Source organism: Podarcis bocagei, assembly GCF_964188305.1.
Source record: "Podarcis bocagei genome assembly, chromosome: 7".
Lineage (NCBI taxonomy): Eukaryota > Metazoa > Chordata > Lepidosauria > Squamata > Lacertidae > Podarcis > Podarcis bocagei.
The window spans coordinates 76,972,520-76,997,243 of NC_138132.1; the positions used below are offsets into that span (position 1 = coordinate 76,972,520).

The window sequence follows — 24,724 nt, forward strand, 5'->3', positions numbered from 1 at the left end:
GGAAATGAGCTGGAAACTGTGGATTAATACTTGCTGTGATGCAGATTCATTAAACCTCTTGCAAATGTATTGAAATGGATGCTTAATAATAGGCAATCTGGAGGCACTTGAAGATCAATCATATATTGTGATTAAAGTTGTGTGTCTTGATATATGAAGTCCAAACAAGCAACAATTAAAAATGGATGGGAGGGGGCAGACAGTGAGTAAACAGAAACCCATAATAAAACTGGGAGATTTAGGCTGAAGCTCAAAACGTACTGGGCAGCAAGATCAACTGAACATGCTGGGACTCAAAATTCTTGAAAAACAAGCATTTGATTGCATTGCCTATGCCTTAGGACAGCTTGGGTCAATTATGAGAGCCCACCTTGATCGTTGAGACCAGCTGAGCATCCCAATTAATGGAGTGTGCGGCTGAGACCATAGCTGCATCTGCTTTGCATGTAGAGAGCCCCAGGTTCAATCCCAGGCAGCTCCAGATAAGACTGGGAACCCCAGAGAGCCATAGCTATGGAACCCCAGAGAGCCATAGCTCATTGGTAAAGCATCTGCCTTGCACACAGAAGGTCCCAGGTTCAATCCCCCAGCATCTCCTAGTAAAGCTGAGAATATATCCCCTGCCTGAAACCCGAGAGTCACTGCCAGTCAGTGTAGGCAGCACTGAGCTAGATGGACCAACAATTCGCCTTGTTTTAAAGCAATTAATCCTTTGTTCTGGGTTGTTGTTGTTTTTAAAAAAATCTTTAGTACTGGGCCAGGAAAAGGGACCCACTCAGGCAAGCCTAATTCACACACAGGTGGTTAACCTGGCTCTGCCACTTCAAGTTGCATGTGGAAAGCTAGCATGTCAAGGGCAAGGCTAGGTTAACACTATTCTAATCTGAGTTTTCTATGTGAAAGGGGTTTTGGTTTGTTTCCATATATACACACCACCCAGGAGAATCAAGCCTGTTCGGTGTGAGAGAAATTGTTAGTTCTGTTGATACAAAAAACCTTCTGGGTTTATCAGTTCTCTCCCATTTCCTTCCTTGGCCCAGAGGTGGCTGGTTCCCGTTGGAACTGGTAGGGTGTAAGACAGGGAGCTCACCAGCAGATGGAGCCAGAGTAAATGACAGACAGAGCCGTCTGACTGTAGTTTTGTCCCCATGTTCCTCCATTTGGTTCTATAAGGGCAATACTGAAACTAAAGGGAAAGAAGCTACACTTTCTGTTGAGTAATAAAGCAGGCAGGTGGGGTGTGGCTTAGGGCAAACGGATTTGCCCTTAATGAACCAGCGTCCACTGACTTGGCCAGTACTGACTTGGGCAGATAACCCACTGCCAGGCGTAGAGCAGCAAAACACAGATTTAAACCAGAATGTGTGGTAAAGGTAAAGGACCCCTGACAGTTAAGTCCAGTCATGAACAATTCTGGGGTTGCGGCGCTCATCTCACTTTACAGGCCGAGGGAGCTAGCGTTTGTCCACTCCGCGGACAGTTTTTCTGGGTCATGTGGTCAGCATGACTAAGCTGCTTCTGGTGCAACCAGAGCAGCGCATGGAAACACTGTTTACCTTACCTTACCTTTTTATCTACTTGCACTTTGACATGCCTTCAAACTGCTAGGTTGGCAGGAGCAGGGACTGAGCGACGGGAGCTCACCCCGTTGTGGGGATTCAAATCGCCGACCTTCTGATCAGCAAGCCCTAGGCTCAATGGTTTAGATCACAGCGCCACCTGCACCCCTTAGAATTTGTGTTATACATCCCTTAATCCTAAAAACCCGCTTTCCCCTCTAAAATAACCCCAGTTCAATACTAAAATAATAATTTAAAAATTCAAATGTGTATTATATTCCTCATTTCATCCACAAGCAAGGAGACCCGTTCACCACTTTTTAAAGCGCATGGTAAGTGTAAAGCACACAAATTTTGCTTAAAATTAAATTGCAAATTTTTATGATTGTTTCTAGGTGGTAAGAAAAATGTCTACTTTCAGGAAAAGCAGATAGCAAAATCTTAAGCCCGTCAGATGGAAGGCATTCAAGAGATACTGCCTTCTAGACTTATTTGCCACTTCATCTAAGGCTGAAGCTCCATTTGTGCTTTAATGACAATCAAAATGATTAAAATTAGTGTTTTAGTTATAACCATTATAGCCTGGCAATTGATACCAATGCAGCAGGGGAAGAGCTGAGGTTAAAAACTGTGTTGTAACAGACTCCTTTCACTTCCTTAACGAGCAGAGATAGGTGCCAAAACATCTTGACCCCGCTGTAAACACATGCACACTCTCCAGCAAGGAATTCAGAATTATTCTGGGTCCACTGTGTCATTTGAGACCTCGTTAGGAACCCCATCAAGTTGGGCGTGGGGGCTTTTTAAGGCTAGAAATGCCAGTGCAGGCATTGGACAGATATAGAGATTCACTTTTTTCCATTGGCAGGGCTTCCTGCAATGAAACAGGGACTCTGTCACATGCCCACCCCCATGCAGAGTTAAAATCAGGGCTGCAGCAGATGAAAGGCCTCTGGGCTTGTGTTGCACTAGGGCTGGTTGGGGGTGGGTAGGTTTGGCGAAGCCCTTTTTGGCTGGGTCGGGTCTTTACCTGCCTGCACCTGACGTCCTACAAGATCTCAGGATTGTATCCAACCGAATTATGCTCAGTGCAGACCCACTGGAATGCATGAATCTAAGGTAGTCATGTTCATTCTCTTTGATGGGTCTACTAGGAGCCCTCCATACCCGGCCTGTGGGTATGGCTTGGCTGAAATGGTCTTGTGGGTCAATGGCGGAGGGGCTGGGGGGCACAATTATGTCCCCCACTGCTGTGATACGGGGTGTCAAAGCCTCAGCCAAAGTCCCTGATTTCCACATAACATGGAAAATTGTTAAACACAGTTGAATGCTCTTGAGGCCCCTTCCAGCTCTGTGAGACTTTCCCGTGCAGCCTCGCTTGATTATTCTTCGTATCTTTTAGAAGGCGCTGAATTTTGGCCCGTCCTCCGCCTTTGGCAAAGAGGAATTGCATGCTAGGTATCTAAAATCAGATTATCTTGAGTCATCTCCGAGTACATCCCCAGGCGTGTGCTTCAGTTTGTGGGATGTGAAGGCAGAAGAATTGTCTGTTCACCTTACCCCAGTGTAAGCAGCATGGCTTCGTGAGATGGAAATGCTTCCCCCTGTGCTGAAATGCAGAGGAAACGCTACATTTCTAAGAGGATTTTGGGTCCAGCCATACAGTGAATCTCAGGTCAGACGGATTCACAGCAGCCTAACAGCCAAACATCTGCCTGCAGATCACTTTGCCAACGTCCCCCAAACTCAGTTACCATCTTTGGAAACACTTCCGAATTAGGAAGAAGTTCCCCATCTTGGTTCTTCAGAAATATGTCTTGAACAGGTGAATTATAGGCAAGGCATCCAGAAATGGCAAAGTCTTTGATGCTAGAGAAAGGGCAGTATCTTTTTTGGGGGGTTGCTGGTGGGAGTTTTTGTCCATGTGAGAAGGATGTAGCAAGGAGGGTACCGCAGGGCACAGCTACACGGGGTTATTTACACCTCGCCCACGACAATGCGGGGAGGGAGAGGAAATTCGAAGGATGGCATCTGCCACCAAGACGGCTGGAGGAGAGTTGGGCTTCAGCCACTCCTAGGTGAGGGACCAGAAACGTCTTAAAGGGCGCTGTTCCTCTGCGCCTCGGCTTTTTTGCTGTAAGGCTGTGAGATGGTGGCGAAATCCTTCAGCTCCTCTTTGTCCGCCTCTTCTTCCGTGCCGTTCCTCTTTGCCATAATCTGGTTGATTTCCATGAAGGTTTTGTTCTTGGTTTCGGGGACTACCAGGAAGATGTAAATGACGGTGAGCAAGCAGATGCCGCAGAAAATGAGGAAGGAATAGGCCCCGAGTCCTTGCTATATAGAGGAAAAATAAGTGAGAACAGGAGAGAGAGAGATGAGATGAGTTACTGGAAACTGATTTTGTTTTTCATACTCTTTACTCCAGAAGAACCATCACCAGGTTCAAATTGCATTGGGATGTTGGCTCGATTTAGGACCACGCTGAGTTGTATGCAGTGCTTGTCTTGCTCAGAGTAGTCCCATTCACATTAATGGACACAACAAACTTGGGTCTATTCATTTCAATGGGTCTACACTGAGTTGACAACCCTCTATTGAAGAGAAGCAAAGCTCTGTCGTGTAACCCCTCCCAGCAGTGGCATGTGGCCCCTGGAAGGTTGCACAGAAAGGAACATGGCCCCCGAGCTGCAAAATGTTCCCTTCCCCTCTTGTAACCCAAAGCAGAAAAACTTTACCATTTGATTCTGCTAGGGTGGGCCTTGGCGAATGTCTACCATTGTCAAAGGCTAGCACTCGCCATGAACAATCCGACAGGAAGCATTTAGGGACTTGGAGTAGGGAATTTCGACAGCATGGCTGGGATGCCTAGAGTGGCAACCCCAGGGCAATTTGCATAGTAAAGAGTTGGCCTGCACTGCAGCGCCACCACACCAGATGGCCAAAGGGCCATCAGGGATCCAGTGATAAGAAGGAGCCAGGAGGGTCCCAATCTGCTCCTAACAAAAGTGGAGGCCTCTGGGCTGGCTAAATCAGAGTAATGCTCTGAAGGCTGCCCCGAAGAGAAACATATTCTGTGCCCCTGTATAAAACTGAATCGCCTTAAGCAGAAATGTTACGAATCCACGATTTCCTTACATCCATGTATTGGAAGACCAGACCCACTGTGAAGTTTGAAAGCCAGTGAACAGAGCCTCCAACCATGAATGCCGCTGGGCGAGACGACTGGAGGAACATCTCAATTATCATCACACTCGGAATCGGGCCTGGGAGAAGGGAGAAAGGGATGATTATTTATTATCGTGTGTAAGGACGTAAGAAAGGCCTGCTGGATCAAGCCAGTGGCCCAGGTGGTCCAGCATCCTGTTCTTACAGTGGCCAACCTGTGGGAAACCCGCAAGCAGGATTCCAACACAAGAGACCTCTCCCCTCCCATGGTCTCCAGCAGCTGGTATTCAGAAACTTGACTGCCTCCAACTGTAGAGGCAGGGCATAGTCATCATGGCTAGTAGCCATCAATAGCTATCTCCTCCAGGAATTTGTCTCAAAGCCATCCAAGTTGGTGGCCATCACTGCCTCCTTTGGAAGGGAGCTCCATAGTTTAACAATGTGAAGAAGGACTTCCTTTTATCTGTCTGGAATCGCCCAAAATTCAATTCCCTTAATTGTCTTGGTGGCCCTTTTCTGAACCTTTTCCAACCTTACAACAGCCTTTTTGAAGCAAGGTTGCACCATAGATTTGTACAAGGGCGTTACGATATTGCTTTACATTTGTGAATGGTTTCCAATGAAGCACTTCAAAGCAATTTCACAATAAACAGGAAGCTGCCTTTTACTGAATCGGATCATTGGTCCACCTAGCTCAGAACTGTCTACACCAATGGTGTCCAAACTTTTTCAAAGAAGGCCAGTTTTGATGAAGTGAAGGGCCATGAGGGCTGACCAAAGGACCAACCAAAATTGTTGTCAGCTTTTACCCCAGGAAATAAACTGCCACAGGGGCAGGATTAAACTGACCAGCGGGCCGGATTAGGCCCCCAAAACGGACTTTGGACATGCCTGGTCTACACTGACTGGCAGCAGCTCTCCAGGGCTTCAGGAAGAGGTCTCTCCCAGCCCTGCCTGGAGATGATGATGATGACTCTGCCGGGGATTGAACCTGGGACCTTCTGCATGCAAAGCAGATGCTCTACCACTAAGCTACAGCCCTTCCCTTAAGATACAGGGACACAGGAAGCTGCCTTATACAGAGTCAGACCATTGGTGCATCTAGCTCAGTGTTATCTACACCATCTGGCAGGAGCTCCTGGGGTTTCCAGACAGGAGTTTCCCCCAGCCTGAGGTGCAAAGGACTGAATGAGCAAGGGAAATGATTGATTCACACCAGCAATGATACTATAGAGATGTAAGGAAACTATTCATTTTTCTGAGCATACTTACTGGCTCCGATAGCGTGTCCGATGACATAGGCGATAACACAGGCTATACTCAAGTAGGGCATCCCATTGATGTGCTGTTGAGGAATTGGGTTGCTGTTTAGAGCCATTTCTCAGTTTCCCTGTTGAGGCGTCAACAGGGAAACAAGAAGGGCAATCGAACATCAGCGAAGGTTGGTGCCTGTTAGGCAGGGAGCCCAACAGTAGGGGGAGCCAGAGCTCAACGACTGGCTGACCCAGAAGCAATAACAGACAGAGCTAACTACTTTTCCCCACATCCTCCTCTTTCCTACTGATTTCTAGAAGGGCAAGACTGGGACTAGGGAGCAGGAAGGTGACAGGCAGGGCCAACCTTTTTGGCTGACGCGTGGAGTACAAACGCTCTAGATAATAATACACAGGACCTCAATATCTTAAGGCTTGCCTCTCTGCATACAAACTGACCCTTCTCTATGTCCCCCATCCCATAGAGGTTCGAAGGCTGGCAACAAGAGAACGGGCCTTTTCTGTGGTGGCCCCCAACTTTGGAATGCTCTCCTCATAGAGGCTTGCCTGGTGCCATCATTGCATGTCTTTAGGCGCCAGGCAAAAACATTCCTCTTTAGGTCTATGGCTATTAAATAATCTATGCCTGTGAAAGGGTGGAGGAGAGGACTGTTATTATGCTTCACGGTGGTTGGTACTTGCATGTTATAGATGCAGAAAATCTTGGTGAGGACAGCTGCCCCTCGCCCCCGCCCAGGCAAAGATGCTCACTAAACGCACCTTGAGATTCAGAGCCACCGTTAGCACAGCACAGGCAACACAGCAGATCCCAAAACCGGCCAGAAGCAGAATTCTCCGCCCCAGGGACTCGACAATAAAGACCTAAAAGATAGGGAGGAAGAGAGCAGCCTGTAAATTTGTGTGCAAAGGATTCATTCGGGGGCCTTTCGGTGGTGGCACCACAGCTATGGAATTCTTACACCAGCAGATTCAAGACAAGCTCCCTACATTGAGTCCAACGGGGCTTTTCGTGTTGGATCCCTGCAGTTTTCACACTCTGCTATTTTACAAACTACTTTATGCAGCTGTAGGGAGTATTGATCCTCTTAACTGCTGCTGGCAGTGAACACTATTAGTTCATATGTACATATTTTACTGCTTTAAATGGGTTTATTTTTATTTATTTATTCCTAAAAGTGAATTTGAAATGAAATGATTTATTTCATAAAATTCTGACTGTAAAAATCCTCAAAGCAGAACAAAACAATAAAATTATTGGCCAGAACGATGAAAACAACTATTTAAAATGTTTAAAAAATCAAAACCAGCAAAAAACCTAAAAAACACACCAGCGTTTTAGATATCTGGGTAAGCGTGACAAAACAAAAATGTTTTTAACAGGCGCGAAAAAGACCCCAGTGAAGGCACATGCATAATTATCAATAGCCATGGAGTTGCAATGTGAGGTGCTAATAAACAATTTTTCACTACTTGTTTTTCAACCTGTCAGGGAACTGCCATCGGAGGGACAGGTGGTGGTAGGGCTCACGGAGGTTGGGAGAGACCCAGCAGCGGAAGCAGGAACCAGCAGGGGGAGAGGTGGGTCTCTGAGGGAAAGCGAGCAAGAGGGAGGGCTCAGGGACACGTCCAGCGAGAACAGTGGGGAGGTTTCTGGACCTCCCATAGGGAGACCCACTCCTCGCCGGAAACTGTCACGCCGTGAGTCCAGAAGACGTGTTTCCGTTAAGGAGCTTTTATGTTGGAAGCGATTCCGAAAGCAGCCACTGTCGGAATCTGCGAGTGACTAGAGGAGCCATGTCTGAGGGGCTCCGTCACAGACAGAGGTTTGTGGACTTGAACAAACTCTGAGGGACTACGATTTTACGCACAAGCAGCTCATCATCCCATCACAGCATTCCGACAGTCTCTGAAAGCAGCTTGTGCAGGAGAAGGCATCATGAGCAACCCAGCCGGAGCCGGAGAAGCAGGAGCGGGAGCGAGTCCAAGCCTGGAAGAAAGGTACCGGGTGTTGGAGGTCCAGCTAGCGCTGCAGACGGCGAGGCTTGAGGAGAGGAGGGCTCAGGATGCAGACAAAAAGGGGAAAGCCACCCAGCTCGCCAGAAAGGTACCAGGATTGGTGCAGAAGTTTGGGGGGGAGCCCAAGGACTATCATGCCTTTCGAACAGAGATGCAATATGCCCTCAATCTGCAGTTTGATGAATTCCCTGACGAGGAATCGCGAGTGGCTTTCGTGATTGGGCATCTTGAAAAGGGGGCGAGAGACTGGGTTAGACCCCTGATGGCAGCGAATAGTAACGTCCTAAAGGACACGATGAAGTTCTTTCGCGCCATGGATCTGATGTTTTCCAGCGATATTGAGCAGGGAGTGGTGCGTAGACAGTTAATGGCTTGCAAACAGGGGAGCCGATCTGTCCGTGAGTACTGGACTGAGTTCACCATGCTGGTTCACAGATTGGGGTGGGACTTATCGGCGGAACCCATTCAAATGCTATTTGAAGAAGGGCTTGCTTCGGCTGTGAAAGACGAACTTTCCCGGGGCCCCAGGGCGGATTCTATGGACCAGCTGACCAAATCTGCGCTGACCATAGGAGCGCGCCAGGAGGCGAGAGCATTGGAGAGGCGGGAAGGGAAGGGGGAACGTTGGAAGGAGTTCCGCATTCCAGAGCCAACTTTCCCGCCGGCAGAGCCGATGGAAATCGGAACAGCGCCCGCGTGCGCAGTTTCAAAGCCCAGTGAGGGGGGAAAGAAGGAGGGAAAAGGCGCCCGGAAATGCTATCTCTGCCAACAGCCAGGTCACTTTGCCAGAGTCTGCCCCCAGAGGAAGGAAGGGCAAGGGATGGTGGGAGCTGTTGAGGGAAGAGAGGAAGAAATACCGGAGCAAGTAAAAGCCAACGCCTGGCTGCCACCATCGGGGCACAGCAGCCAGGCCAAAGAGCAGTGAAAGTGCCCACGCCAGAACCTCCTAAACCCGCCCTAGTGATAGAAGTGTCGCTAGAGCTGCCAAACGGACACCCTCTAAAGATAAAGGCGCTGTTGGACTCAGGCAGCTCCTGCAATTTCATGAGCAAAGAGTTTGCAGCTGAACACCAGATACAGACGATCCCTTTAAGCAACCCCCTGCAGGTGACCACGATCGATGGCAGGGAGCGCACAACATAAGGTGCAAGTGTGCACTGACCACAAGAACCTAGAGTATTGGAGAACGGCACGAGTGCTCAACCAACGGCAAGTGAGATGGGCCCAGGAGTTCTCCAAATTTAACTTTGAGATTTGTTACGTGCCAGGCCCAGAGAACATTAGGGCGGACGCTCTCACGCAAACCTGAATATTTGGAGGGGGAGGGAGCACCCGAAGAGAGACATGTCATTCCAGAGGACCGCTGGGTGTGTGGGGCGGCATTGGTGGGGCAAAGAGAACTGGTAGAGGGAACGGAGAATGATGAATACGCCCAGGACAAACTCAGGGGTCTCAGGAGGGAGGGAGACAAAACCGGAGGTTTTGAGGAGAGAAACAGGGCGTTGTATTACAAGGGAGCGCTGTATATACCTGAAGGAGAGTTGAGGGGGAAGGTACTCAAGCAGCTGCACAATAGCCCCACAGCGGGGCATTTTGGGCAACACAAAACCATGTGGTTGGTTACCAGGGAATTTTGGTGGCCCAAGGTCAGGGAAGATGTACGGGAGTATGTGAGAGGTTGTGACCAATGCCAGCGAGCCAAAGGGGAGAGGCGGGCGCCGGCAGGGTTATTAGAACCGCTACCCACACCTGAAAGACCATGGGAAGCAGTGTCAATAGATTTCATGACTGATCTGCCAAAGTCCAGAGGGAAAACAGCCATCATGGTTGTGGTAGACCTGTTAACCAAAATGGGCCACTTTATAGCCTGCTCACATGCTGTCACGGCAGAAGAAACAGCGAAATTGTTTGTAGAAAATGTTTTTAGGTTGCATGGCGCCCCCTTGAGGGTGGTTTCAGACCAAGGGAAACAATTTACTTCCAGGTTCTGGAGGAAGCTCATGAGCTTACTGCATGTAGAGGTCAATTTTTCGACTGCCCGGCATCCTGAAACCAACGGGCAGGCGGAAAGAGCCAATGGCATCCTCCAGCAATATCTGAGGTGTTATGTCAATGACAGAGAGAATGATTGGGTGGAGAAGCTGGTGTTGGCGGAATTTGCCTACAACAATGCGGAGAACGTGTCCACAGGGATGAGCCCCTTTTTGGCTAATTACGGGTGCCATCCCAGGGCTTTCCCAGGGGGGGAAGGGGAGAGATGGAGCGTCCCGGCTGCCGAACAGTTCGTAGAAGAAATGGAAGCGATCCATCGTCAGCTCCAACTCAATTTAGACAGGGCCAAGGAGGAGTATAAGAGGCAGGCAGACAAAAACAGAAGGGAAGGTGAAACCATTAGGGTGGGGGACCAGGTGTGGCTGTCAACCCAAGGGTTACCATTCAAAGGGGGTTGTAAGAAGTTAAGACCCAAAAGATTGGGCCCATTTGAAGTCACGCAACAGGTCAACCCAGTGGCTTTCAGACTCCGGTTACCGAACCACATGAAGCTGCACCCAGTTTTCCACAGGTCGTTGCTGTCACCGTATAAAGGGGACAGAGAAGGGAGGTTCACCCGGGGACCAGCAATGGAGGAAAGGGAACACAGCAGCCATGTGGCGGAGATCCTCGATTCCAGGTGGAAGGGAGATCAAGTGGAGTATTTGGTAATGTGGGAAGGGGAACCGGAGTCGGAAAACACCTGGGTCATGGCAGAGGATGTCAATGACGAGGTCTTAATAGAAACTTTTCATCAGAGGTTCCCACGTAAACCTCAGCCTGTAGCGAGGTTCCGGAGGGAATACTTTGCAACCACAGATGAGGAAGAGGAGTTGGAGGGGTTCACAGATTCCGAGGAGGAGGAGGATTCAGAGACCCAGAACGGCAACCGATGGAGGGAAATGTTCGAGACGTCTGAAGATGAAGAGGATTCTTTTCGGGGTTTTACCTCCTCACCGCCCAGATGAGAGGGAACGGGAGGGGGTGACGGGGGCCCTGGAGGGGAGGTGGATGTCAGGGAACTGCCATCGGAGGGACAGGTGGTGGAAGGGCTCACGGAGGTTGGGAGAGACCCAGCAGCGGAAGCAGGAACCAGCAGGGGGAGAGATGGGTCTCTGAGGGAAAGCGAGCAAGAGGGAGGGCTCAGGGACACGTCCAGCGAGAACAGTGGGGAGGTTTCTGGACCTCCCATAGGGAGACCCACTCCTCGCCGGAAACTGTCACGCCGTGAGTCCAGAAGACGTGTTTCCGTTAAGGAGCTTTTATGTTGGAAGCGATTCCGAAAGCAGCCACTGTCGGAATCTGCGAGTGACTAGAGGAGCCATGTCTGAGGGGCTCCGTCACAGACAGAGGTTTGTGGACTTGAACAAACTCTGAGGGACTACGATTTTACGCACAAGCAGCTCATCATCCCATCACACAACCTGTTCTTTAAGTGATCATTTTAGTAGCATGACTATAACAAAAGCAGCTTAATCCCCACTACAGGAATATTTACTATTTTGCTTAGATAAAAGGAAATTATTAAAATGTTAAATGCATGCATTAATTAATTAATTAATTAATTAATCAATCAATTAATTAATAAGGTTAAATTAAAAGCTTATCAGAGGAGCAGTTTGAAGGAGCTGTTTGTTGGCTGCCACCTTGAAACCCCTTTCTTGATAATGTTAATATTTCTTGCTTCCAGGTTGTTACCATCAATATAAACTTTGTTAAATTAATAATAATAATAATAATAATAATAATAATAATAATAATAATAATAATAATAAGCTTCCCCACCCCACACAGGTCAAGCACCTAACCCAGCTCTGGTGCATAATAATAATAATAATAATAATAATAATAATAATAATAATAATAAATCAACATGGTAAGCCGTACCGCTAACAACGTCATCACGACGTTGACGGCCCCTGTCCCCACGGTCACAAACTGCACGTCGTTTTCCTCCACACCTGAGCTCCTATAGATACTGTCAGCATAGTAGTAGACCTGGGGTTGGATGAAAGACAAACAAGCAACCGAAATTCAGTCATGCCCACAAGCAGGAAAGCATTGAACGTCAGAAGAGTGCCGAGATGGATCGACCCAATGGAATCACAGAATGGTAAGAGTCGGAATGGGACCCCCTGGGGTCATCCAGTCAAACCCCCTGCAATGCAGGAATTGTCCAGCGTCCTGTTCTCACCGTAGCTGAACACGTGGCTGTGGGAAACCCGCAAGCAGGACTTGAGCAGAAGAAGGGCTCTCTGCTCTCCTCCAGTTTTCAGCAACTGCTATTCAGAGGCACCACTGCTAGCCTTAACCTCTGTAAATTTGTCCGATTCTCTTGCAAGAAGCGAATGGTGAGTAAGAACATAGGTAGAGCCCGCCTGGATCAAACCAAAGGAGCATCTAGTCCAGCACCCTGGGGCCAACTGGATGCCCCTATGGGAATAATAATAATAATAATAATAATAATAATAATAATAATATTTATACCCTGCCCTTCCCCTGTTCAAAAACCGGGCTCAGGGCGGCTAATAACAAATTTAAAACACTTAATTGTAAAAGCAGCATAACATACAGTATAAAATACAGGCTGTGCCTGATCCAACAGGCTCCTTATGTTCTTAAGCATCCATCGTTAGGCATGATGGGAATCCGGATGCTAGGCTTAGATAGGCCTCTTTTGTCTGTTCTGGCAAGGTACCGTATTTTTCGCTCTATAGGACGCACCAGATGATAGGATGCACCTAGTTTGGCGGGGAGGAAACAAGAAAAGAAAAATTCTGAATCCCAGAAGCCAGAACAGCAAGAGGGATCTGGCTTCTGGGATAGCCTCTTGCTGTTCTGGCTTCTGGGATAGCCACTTCGCGGGGCTATCCAAAAGCCAGAATAGCTAGAGGGAGCGCTGCGCAGCTCTCCTGGCTTCAGCAAAAGGAACCCGAAGCCTTTGGAGTGCAGTGCGAGGTCCCGCTGCGCTCCAAAGGCTTCAGTCAGCTATCCCTGAAGACTGGAGAGCGAGAGGGGTCGGTGTGCACCGACCCCTTTCGCTCTCCAGGCTTCAGCGAAAGCAACGCAAAGCCTCTGGAGTGCAGAGGGAGCACTCCCTCTGTGCTTTGGTGGCTTCGCGTTGCTTTCGCTGAAGCCAAGGAGCCCGCATTTGCTCCATAGGATGCACAAACATTTCCCCTTAATTTTTGGAGGGGGGAAAGTGTGTCCTATAGAGCGAAAAATACGGTACCTCTGCAAAGGAAGAAGCGTGATGCATAGCCCAGAGTCAGGAGACACGGCGAAGTTGCTCTTAGATCCCCTTCTAGTGAGGCCCATCACACCCAACTATGGTCAAGTGTTACTTGGGATGCTGGTTTACTTACTGCATTAATCCCAGAGAGCTGCTGCCCCGCCATCATCACGATGATGGAGATGAGCTGCCAGCGGAGGCCTCGGTAGGTGAAGAGGGTCAGCACAGACATCCGCCCCTCGGCTTTCTCCGCCTGGTCCTCCAGGCGCATCTCCTCCATCTCCTCCTCTACGTCATCCCAGCCCCTCAGCTTCTTCAGGGCTGGATGGGAAGAAGGAAGGTCACCAAGGTGGCAGGAACCTGGCAGGTGCTTTGCCTGCAGCCCACGCCACTCACAAGGTTTTTCATTCATGAACAACAGCGGTTCCTAAACTTTCATGGGTCCTTGGTTCCATAGACCCAACCCCAGTGCCATCCTGCCCAGCTGCTCTATAAAAGGCATTACAGTGGTACCTCGGGTTACATACGCTTCAGGTTACAAACTCCGCTTCTTCAGGTTAAGAACTTTGCTTCAGCATGAGAACAGAAATCGTGCTCTGGCGGCGCGGCAGCAGCAGGAGGCCCCATTAGCTGAAGTGGTGCTTTAGGTTAAGAACAGTTTCAGGTTAAGTACGGACCTCCGGAACGAATTAAGTACTTAACCCGAGGTACCACTGTATTCAGAATAGCGGTCTGCACAACCCACTAAGGAAGACAGTAACACAATAACATTTAAAACAGTAACGATCAATAAAATAGTAATGATCAATAAAATATTTGAGGGAGTCGGGCACCCCCGAAGTTGACAGGCGTTGACATTCAAGTGATGTGCGTGAACCACGTCTTGTGATTATGTAGGGCAGGGCTTACCTGCCCCCCTCTCCAATATTTTATCCAAGTTGGCACCCCTGGTAATGATTAATCACACATTTATTCACAATCCAATTAAAACTAGTTCAATTAATTCAACAAAAATAGATGGACTTGATCCAGCAATTCAAAGACTGTTAGTAAGTTACACCTCCAGCACCCTCCAGGCAATCCCACTTCTCCCCTGGGGGGGGGGGTAATGCCCCCTTTGGAAAACCACTGTCAATCCATTCTCTAGAAGTTTTGGACTACAACTCCCATCAGCCCCTGCAGGCATCGACAGGAGCTGGAGTTCAGCGTCATTGGGAGGGCCCACAGGTATTCAGATGCTGTGTCACACCTGAGCTCAGGCCACAGGAGATAGCTTTGGTTTGACCAGCAAGAAGCTGCCCCTTAAGTTATGAGTTTGGACTTTTTACAGCTATCCTACCGCTCTCGGAGACAGGATAACCGAGCAAGGAGTTGTTTGTATGCCTCCATAGCAGTTTGCAGGTAGTAAAATACACACTTGTTAGATGCAGTTTCATATTGCTCTTCTCTACCCAGCCTCCCTTCCAGTGGTGGATTTTGGTTGTCGTTTAGTCATGTCCGACTCTTTGTGACCCCCTGGACCAGAGCACGCCAGGCACTCCTGTCTTCCACTGCCTCCCGCAGCTTGGTCAAACTCACGCTGGTAGCTTCGAGAACACTGTCCAACCATCTTGTCCTCTGTCGTCCCTTTCTCCTTGTGCCCTCAACCTCTCCCAACATCAGGGTCTTTTCCAGGGAGTCTTCTCTTCTCATGAGGTGGCCAAAGTATTGGAGCCTCAGCTTCAGGATCTGTCCTTCCAGTGAGCGCTCAGGGCTGATTTCCTTCAGAATGGATACGTTTGATCTTCTTGCAGTCCATGGGACTCTCAAGAGTCTCCTCCAGCACCATAATTCAAAAGCACCAATTCTTCGGCGATCAGCCTTCTTTATGGTCCAGCTCTCACTTCCATACATCACTACTGGGAAAACCATGGCTTTCACTATACGGACCTTTGTTGGCAAGGTGATGTCTCTGCTTTTTAAGATGCTGTCTAGGTTTGTCATTGCTTTTCTCCCAAGAAGCAGGGGTCCTTTACTTTCACGACTGCTTTACGTATAAGCTAAACAAGCTATAGCTTAGGGCCCCACTCTCTTGGGGGCGCCAAAAAAAATTTAAAGGAAAAAAACAACTGGATGTGCATTTCCAAAATATAATACAAAAAACAAATAAAATAAAACCTACATACAGCAACAGTGTTTTGTAGGCTCCTATGATGTAAGTAATGGGCCCCGCCTGCTAGCCTGCTCCCTAGAATATCACTGGTTTGCTCATTTCTCTATATAGGGTGCCTACATTCTGCATGGACTGGTTGCATGGCAACATGCGCAAATGGCTTTAGATATCTATTAGGTCCATAAATTACCATATAGCACATATCCAACACAAAAAACAGCGGCATTTTTTTTGTTGGCAAAGGACAGCTGGAAATATAAAGGTCCCCATTACCTTCAGTAGCTTAAGACCTCCCTCCATTTTAGATTGTATCTTATTATCAGGAAAAAGCAGCAATGCAAAAGCCAGCTGCAGGTGTCTGGAATGCAAAACAGGATGTTGATGTGTGGGACTGTACTATTGGAAAAAAGGAGCAGTCTATTCTTTGTACTGAGCACCAGATGTTAGCTCAGAGTGTCATCTGACCTGTACTGGAAGTACAGGGGTGGAGTTTCCCACACTACTGTTGGAGACTGGAGAGTGCAGACACGTTTCTCTGTACTGCTGGAATGACAGGAATAAAGACATGTAAATAGATTTCTGTCTGTCTCTTTACCCCTCCCTGAGGGAAGCAGGGAGGAGGGGGAGAGGTGTGTCCCTCTCACGCTGAGTGGGATCGCCGATTGGTGACCTTGCCTGTATCCTGCCGGGAGACGCAGACGGGGAGGTCAACAAGGATCTCAAGCCGAATGCCTGGAGAATGGCCAGTTACCTCTGACTGCGGCCTGAGAACCTGACACTTATAAGTAGGTGTTTTACCTGCTTTGGCACTGGCTTCATCTCCCTTCTGGATCAGCAGGTACCTGGGACTTTCAGGGAAAAAGGGAAGCAGGAAAAGCTGCAGTACTGCAGGGATCCCAGTTAGACCCAACAGAATTGGCCAGCCTGCAACATGAGAAAAAAGAGAAATGTTGCTATGCCTGCAACAGAATAAGACACATGAGGAGAGCTTGCTGGATCAGGCCAAAGGTAAAAAGGTAAACAAACAAACAAACAAACAAACAAACAAACAAAGGACCCCCGGACAGTTAAGTCCAGTCAAAGGTGACTATGAGGTTGTGGCACTCATCTCGCTTTCAGGCCGAGGGAAGCAGCGTTTGTCCACAGACAGCTTTCCGGGTCCTGTGGCCAGCAGGACTAAACCGCTTCTGGCTCAATGGGACACCGTGACAGAAACCAGAGTGCATGGAAACGCCGTTTACCTTCCCGCTGCAGCGGTACCTATTTATCTACTTGCACTGGTGTGCTTTTGAACTGCTAGGTTGGCAGGAGCTGGGAAAGAGCAACGACAGCTCATCCCGTCGCGTGGATTCGAACCGCTGACCTTCTGATCAGCAAGCCCAAGAGGCTCAGTGGTTTAGACCACAGCACCACCCGCACCATCCTGTCCTCACAGCAGCCAAACCAGATGCCCATTATGGGAAGCCCTCTTGCGATTCCCAGTAACTAGAATTCAGAAGCATTACTGCTTTGGGCAAGTGGAGGAAGAGCATAGCCACTGTGGCTATTAGCAGTCTAGAGACTTGACCTCCTGAAATGTGTCAAATGTGTCAAGCCAGTTCCACAGTTTAACTACGTGCTGCGCAAGTCAGTCATCTATTTTTATTTCCATTTATTTATTAGACTTCTATACCACCCTTCGTCATAATATCTCAGGGTAGTTCACAAGATAATAATAGCAGCCTGTTGGACACAGGAAGCTCTCTTACACTAAGTCAGGTCAGAGGTCCATTGAGGTCAGTATTGTCTACACGGACAGGCAGTAACTCCAGGGCTTTGGGCATTTAGAGCCATGCTGCTTGTGTTGGTGGAGGCAGAAGGCAAGTTATTGTGTCTAGTAGCTGTATGCAGCTTTGCCCTCCACAAATTTATTCAATCCCCCCACATTCTGCAACTATTTTCACTCTACTTTTCCTCCACCCTCCCTATCACTTTCCTCTTTTGTGTCATGTCTTTTAGATTGCAATTCTGGGAACTCATAGCTGTGAACTTACAGATTTGAAAATAAGGGACCAGCAGCCTCAAAAATAAGGGATCAGCAGCCAAAATAAGGGATTTTCAGGGCACAGGTATGCTCAACTTCTGAGCTCCTCCAAGCCAAAGGCAGAAAGCCCAGCCAGCAGCCAAACAAAGCCTCAAGCGTGGTTCCCACAGTGCAGCAACCCGGCAAAGGGGATGCAGCAAGGAAAACCACTGTCACCTCTCTGCTGGGAAGCGCTGAGCAAAGGCGAGTCCCCAGGCAACGCGGCCGATTTGATCGGCACAAGGCATGCAAGCTCCACCCCCTGTCGTTCTGAGACTCCTTATTGGGTGAGCAATGCAGCCAAGCAACACAGTTGGAGCCTCCCTCCTCCCTGGCTGGCAGGGAGGGAGAGGAGCTGCTTCCTTTGAAACCCGGGAAATTTAAGGGACCTCATCAATAAGGGACAGCAGCAGGACACAGCACTGGGATAAGGGAGTTTCCCGCCAAATAAGGGACGGTTGACAGCTATGTGGGAACTAGGTAGCTTGTATTGTTCTTGTTTTTTTTTTAATGCAAGCAGTTCTGGGAGCCTCTTTGGCTGAAGAGCAGAGGTTTTTTGTTTTTGTTTTTAAAAGCCCCTCTAAACAGATAAATAAAATGCTATCAGAGCAGGAAATTCGACGCATTCCTCATTTACCTTCTGTGCTTCCGAGGATCATCCGCATGCCCAGAATCTGAGCAGCAAGGATCCCGATGGTGATGAAGAGCTGCGGGACCACTCCCACGGCTCCCCTTAAGTTTTTGGGAGACAGCTCTCCAAGGTACATGGGGACAACGTTGGAAGACAAGCCTGGTTGAAAAGACAGCAGGACAAATGCAGATGAATCTGGGAATGGCAACAAAAGGGTGCAGCGTATCCGAACCCACCCCAGAGGAACGGTCTGGATAGAGGTCCCAGAAAGGCAGGCCTTCTTAAGAAGGTAACTTGAGACAGGTGCTCAGGTGCTCTACTGTGCTCACCTGCACAGATGCCAATGATGACCCGACAGACGATGATCACTTCAAAAGTCTTTGCCACCTTGGAGGCTCCCATGAGAATTGCAGGGATGATGGAGAAGACATTGTTGATCAGTAAGGTGCCCTTTCTGGAAAGGAAGGGAGGTGTGGGATAACCAATCTCATATAACCAACATGCTTAAGTTAATGGTTAATGCCATAGTAGAGTAAGCTGTCCTGCCAGGCTTAGCCTAGGTCACTTCCCCTCACCTTGAGAGGAAATACCGTATTTCTCGCTCTATAAGACACACTTTCCCCCTCCTAAAAAGTAAGGGGAACTGTGTGTGCGTCTTATGGAGCGAATGCAGGCTGCGCAGCTATCCCTGAAGCCAGGAGAGCTAGAGGGATCGGTGCGCACCAATCCCTCTTGCTCAGGAGGAGGTGCGCACCGATCCCTCTTGCTCTCCTGGCTTCAGGGATAGCCGCGCGAAGCCTCTTCAGGGCAATGGGAAGAACGCTCCCCCTGCCCTGAAGAGGCGTGGCACGGCTATCCCAGAAGCCAGAACAGCAAGAGGGATTGCTGCTTTCACTGCGCAGCAATCCCTCTTGCTGTTCTGACTTTGCTTCGCTGGAGAGGCGCTGCACAGCTTTCCCTCTCTGCACAGCGCCCCTTCAGCGAAGCAGGAGGAGAAACAGAGCCCCTTCCATTTCTCCTCCTGCTTTGCTGGAGAGGCGCTGCGCAGAGAAGGAGAGAATATTTCTTTCTTGTTCTCCTCTAAAACTAGGTGCATCTTATGGCCGGGTGCGTCTTATAGAGCGAAAATACAGTAAGGTAAGCAAGCCTTTGTTCTTCCCCAGTCTACCTGAGAAGCTCAGCTTGGGAAGAGGTTTGAGCTGGTTGCTCCAGCTCAACCGCATGGCTCTCACAAGCCACTCACTCTTGAATTCCTATACCAATATTTGGAACTTCTGCAGCAGAGTCCGACAACAAGAATCTGGTGCGGTCCCCAGGTCCCCATACAGTTTATGACAGTTTCAATCTGTCATAATAAAAAGTCAGAGATGGCACTCATACAGAGACAGTGGCAGGAGAGAGACTCCTTTCTGGCTGGTGCTCCCAGGAGTCATGGGAAGTTGTAAACCCTTCAGGGCAACAACGTCTAGAAGGCCCTATCCTGGCTGCCCTGCTTTGCACCCTCCTCTGCATCACACCACAACCAGCAATGTGAGCCAGAACCACGCTTTTCTTACCTGCCGCATTTGTTCACCATGGGGCCAACCAAAAGCGACCCAAAGAAGCCTCCGAGCGGGAAGAAAGACACTGTGATCGACCAGAGGGCTGTCATCATGTCCTTGCTCATGTACTCCCCATTCCTTTCATAGTAGGTTTCGTTGTAAAAAGCTTTCATGAACTGGAAGAAGAGAGGTATCACAGGTTCATTAACAATGCCCTCTTCTAAGTAAGCCAGGAACAGGGAACCTGCGGATTTCCAGATGTTGTGGGACTACAGAACCCATCATCCATGAGGACTGGTCGCTCTGGACGATCGGTATTGGAGTATAACAACCTCTGGGAGGCCACAGCTTCCCCTTTACCTGATGTAAACCGTGTCAACGTTCACCATTTCTGGTTGATGGTGCTCAAAATTCTATCAACAAAGAACGTCTTTATATTATTATTAATACTTTCCAGTCCTAAGGTCACAGGGTGGGTGGGTTGCAAAACTGTAAAATGCAGCACTAAATCAACAAGTTCATTGTGCTGGCCCATCTGCATGAGGAGAAAGGGATCTCTGGCCTCCGGTGATGCAAAGTGGGAAAGGTGTGAGCAAGCACAGAGACTCTACCTACCAGTTCTGGAGAGTTTATCACGGAGACGTTGTAGCCGTACTGGAAAGATGAACCAAAGGCAGCCACGAAGGTCACCAAGCTGAGGACGAGGGTCATTCTCTGCAGGCAAGAAGAGGTGAGAGTGGTTGGAGGGTGAACCAGCTTCCTAAAATCAGCCCAGGAAGTGTCCTTCCTTATCCCAAACGTGCAAAGAGCAAGGAACCACATGTGGCCCTCCTCGCCTCTCTTATCTGGCCCTCGGAACTCTTCCCAAGCCACGCCCCCTTTGCCGGCTCTGATTCGCACCCCAAGACCACACCCCCAGGTGGAAATGTGTCCTTGAACTCTGATCATGCTTCTTGCTTAGATGGAGGACAGTGTTTGCAGGGACTAGCCTTGTACGCAAAAGGTTAAAAAAAAGGTCATTCATTGCCCCACCCACTTTTGTCTCTGGCCACACCCACCACTGGCATTTGGCCCTCGGAAGGTTGCCCAGAAGGGAATGTGGCCCTCGATCCAGGAAAGTTTCTGTCCCACATTGCAGGCAAACCTTCTGTATTAATTAATCATTTACCCTGCAAGAACCTATTTAATCCTGCTTGAAAAACCAGGAAACTATGGCTTAGGTTAGGAAAAAGCTAGAGGAACACCGTTGCCCTGACACCTGTTACCAACTGTTCAAAACAGCACAGTGCTGTGATGAGAAATGGCAGCTTAACTTTTCATGTACGGGTCCAAAAGGATGGATCTGCAGTCCCATGTGGAGTTAATAGAATTATAGAGTTGGAAGGGACCCAAAAGCTCAATGGCCTGCAAAGCTGGAAAATATCTACACATCCATACTCAGCCATGACACTCTCTCAGTGACCTTGGGCCAGGCATGCTCTCTTAGCCTGGCTTACCTTACAAGACCGGCTCCCTTTTTCTTTGAGCCATTACAGTGTTACCTCAGGTTACATACGCTTCAGGTTACAGACTCCGCTAACCCAGAAATAGTGCTTCAGGTTAAGAACTTTGCTTCAGGATGAGAACAGAAATCAGGCTCCAGCAGCGCGGCAGCAGCAGGAGGCCCCATTAGCTGAAGTGGTGCTTCAGGTTAAGAATAGTTTCAGGTTAAGAACGGACCTCCGGAACGAATTAAGTACTTAGCCTGAAGTACCACTGTATTAGGATTATTCATTTCATTCATTCATTGCTTTCTCTTTTTAAGAAGCCCCAGAGCGAAGTGCAGATCCAAACTCACCAACATTTAAAAAGCAAAGACATGGAGAAAATATTGGAAAGGCAAGCGATCTGGGTTTTTCCATCACTCCCTCCCACCCCCACCCCCCAGGAAAAAATTTCGGAAGGATGGATGACCTTTCCACGCACGTTCTGAAAGATCCTTCCCCATCACAAGGTACCAGCCTATAAACAACGTGGCGTTTCTGGCCAAGGTTGCAGCTGGGGGCTTTTTAAAACACTGCCAGGGCATAAAGAGTTTCGTTCCCTGTCTTCCAGGAAGGCGGATCATATTTTCCATTGAGGACCCAGGCCTTCCCAATGACCAGAGTTGACCTTTCTGCTCTCTCTGCTCCTCCCACCTCCCTGCCCCCCCATTTGACATATTCTGGCGCCCACCCAAGCACCCCGGAGGCAGATTTATTGCTGGCGCATCGCCTCCCTAACTGCAACAGTTAGATGGTTGCAGCATTTGGGATTTTTTTCAGTTCAGGGAAAGTTTTCTTCTCCCTGTCAACACATTGGGGCTCCAATGAAGCTGAATGTTGGAAGATTCAAGAGACATAAAAGAAAAGTGCTTCTTTGTGCAGCACAAAGTTTGTTACGGAAATTACGGGGGGGCGGGGCACATCTTTAAAGTTGTTAAATGTTACAAAGATTATGCATAAATGTATCGTTTCGACTTGACAGCTCAGGGAAGTTACCTAGCTTTAAAAATCATATAAAATCAATTCCTTTGCCAGTTTCCTTCATTCCACCGCCAATATGCTTCGTTGGCCAAGGACTTGGAAACCACTTGGTCCCCACCATAATCCCTCAAGCGGGAGGTCACGTACTCACAGGAAGATACAGTGGTGCCTCGCAAGACGAAATTAATTCATTCCACGAGTTTTTTCGTCTTGTGGTTTTTTCGTCTTGCGAAGCACGGTGTCAGAAAAGTTTTGGAAAAGCTTCAAAAATCACCAAAACCTCAAAAAAGGCTACCACACCGCGTTCTATGAGTTGCTCCTCGAAGTTAAGTCGCAACTGTATTAACGGTGTTAAGAAAAAGGAAACAAACTTGCAAAAAATGCAAGACGTTTTCGTCTTGAGAAGCAAGCCCATAGGGAAATTCATCTTGCGAAGCAGCTCAAAAACCGCAAAACCCTTTCATCTAGCGAGTTTTTCGTCTTGCGAGGCATTCGTCTTGCGGGGCACCACTGTACTCATAGGTGGTGGCAGACTATGCAAACCAAAGTCCTATTGTCCCTTCGTAGTAGGTGCTTAGAATGTACCGCATTTTTTGCTCTATAAGACCATAAGACGCACCTAGTTTTGGGAGGAGGAAAACAAGAAAAAAAATATTCTGAATCCCAGAAGCCAGAACAGCAAGAGGGATCGCTGTGCAGCGAAAGCAGCGATCCCACTTGCTGTTCTGGCTTTCGGGATAGCTGCGCAGCCTGCATTTGCTCCATAATGCGCGCACACATTTCACCTTTACTTTTAAGTGAGACCCAACACCAATTCCTAGGTACTGTAACTGGTTCCATTGTTGAATGGCTCTCACCAAAAAGAGGTTTCTGTCAGTTTTCAAATGCAATCAGCCTTCCTCCACTTAAGTCCTTCTGATCGATTTGCTCTCAGGAGAGAACATACATAGGCACACCACGCATTTAAAGTACATGATTCCTCCCCCCCAAAAACCCCAATCCTGGGACCTGTAGTTTGTTATGAGTGCTGAGAACTATAGTTCCAAGGGGTGAACTACAGTTCCCAGCATTCTTAAGGGGGAACAATGTGCTTTAAAAATTTGGTGTATGCACAGCCTTAGGCCACATTCACACTGTACATTTAAAGCAGTATCATGCCACTTTAAACGGGGAATAGGGAGTCTCCTAGCAACTCTCAGCATCTTAAACAAACTGCAGCCCCCAGGTTTCTATGGGGGAAGCCATGACTGTTTAAATGGTACCGTAGCATTATAAATGAATGGTGCGAACGTGGATTTACTCTCTTGAATTATGGAGTCTTTCAGTCATTCTGGTTCAGCTGATGTTAAAGTACTTTGAACTTCTAGCTCTCAGTGACTTCCAGTGACTGGTCTACTGTCCATGGAGCAATTATCTTCAGTTGCAACTTGTGTCCTTCCTGACCATTGGCTCTGCTGGTTGGGGCAGTAGTTTGTTAAGGGCGCTGTGAGCTACAGTTCCCAGGATACTGTGAGGAAGCCATGCTCTTTAAAATGTACAGTGTTAAGGCAGCCTTGCAAGTCTTTGTCATCTTCTACGCAAAAGACCTCCAGGTATTTTGAAAAGGTATGGGGCTGATGCCAACTTTAGCACAGAATAAATATTTTTTCTTATGTGACATGCACAGCTGGCTTGCCATTTCTGCTTCTCTCATGGGGAAATTACATACCACGGCATGCAAAAGTGCAACATTTATTATTGGTAGAATGGGACACTTCTCCCATGCTATGACTCTGAGCATGTGCAGAATGCATTACCAAATTGGCACATCCAACCTCTACAGGCTTGGGGTGGTTCGAGCATCCAGGCCGGAAAGCGTGACTGCCTAAAATCAGGCTCTGGAAAGTCTCCCTTTAAGAGCTAAATACTAGGAACTCAGTACATGCTCAGAGACACTCGCTTCACTACTACTTTACATGTTTTAGGCTGGGAATTCTGGCATTGACAAACGGCTCCTGGGTCTCAAGCTCATATTTATGGGTCTGTAGGGTTGGCTCAAATGGGATGCAGGTGGCGCTGTGGGTTAAACCACAGAGCCTAGGGCTCGCCGATCAGAAGGTTGGTGGTTCGACTCGGTCCCTGCTCCTGCCAACCTAGCAGTTCAAAAGCACACCAAAGTGCAAGTAGATAAATAGGTACCACTCTGGCAGGAAGGTAAACGGCGTTTCTGTGCGCTGCTCTGGTTTGCCAGAAGCAGCTTAGTCATGCTGGTCACATGACCCGGAAGCTGTACGCCGGCTCCCTTGGCCAGTAAAGCGAGATGAGCGCCACAACCTGAGAGTCGGCCAAGACTGGACCTAATGGTCAGGGGTCCCTTTACCTTTACCTAGGGTTGGCTCAAGATGTCTCTGCCCTCTCCGCGGACCTACAATGCATTCTCTGAGGGCTGTGACCCAAACCATGCATCATCAGTCAGCAGTGAAGAGATTCAAAGCGCACCTGTGGAACTGCCTGCTGCTTCATGAATGCGTGCATGCAGTAATAAAAACCCTGCCAGCCCAGGGTTGGGTTGTTTGCA

General features: G+C 48.5%; 1 protein-coding gene across 2 annotated transcripts in view; it reads right to left on the reverse strand.

Annotated features, from left to right (window-relative positions):
• Window positions 1-740: 740 nt before the first annotated feature.
• The window catches only part of LOC308591033 (solute carrier family 2, facilitated glucose transporter member 5-like), a 41,376-nt gene continuing 17,392 nt past the window's right edge, over window positions 741-24,724 (reverse strand). For both annotated transcript variants that reach the window (XM_081201568.1, XM_081201567.1), the window contains exons 2-12: window positions 20,279-20,377; window positions 19,679-19,839; window positions 18,452-18,576; window positions 18,129-18,281; window positions 16,228-16,353; window positions 13,411-13,598; window positions 11,933-12,043; window positions 6,758-6,859; window positions 5,997-6,069; window positions 4,695-4,822; window positions 741-3,893 (exon numbers count right to left, since the gene is read on the reverse strand). In XM_081201568.1, the coding sequence (XP_081057694.1) occupies window positions 3,657-3,893; window positions 4,695-4,822; window positions 5,997-6,069; window positions 6,758-6,859; window positions 11,933-12,043; window positions 13,411-13,598; window positions 16,228-16,353; window positions 18,129-18,281; window positions 18,452-18,576; window positions 19,679-19,839; window positions 20,279-20,377 (1,503 nt within the window). In that variant the 3' untranslated portion in view covers window positions 741-3,656. The remainder of the gene's footprint in view (window positions 3,894-4,694; window positions 4,823-5,996; window positions 6,070-6,757; window positions 6,860-11,932; window positions 12,044-13,410; window positions 13,599-16,227; window positions 16,354-18,128; window positions 18,282-18,451; window positions 18,577-19,678; window positions 19,840-20,278; window positions 20,378-24,724) is intronic.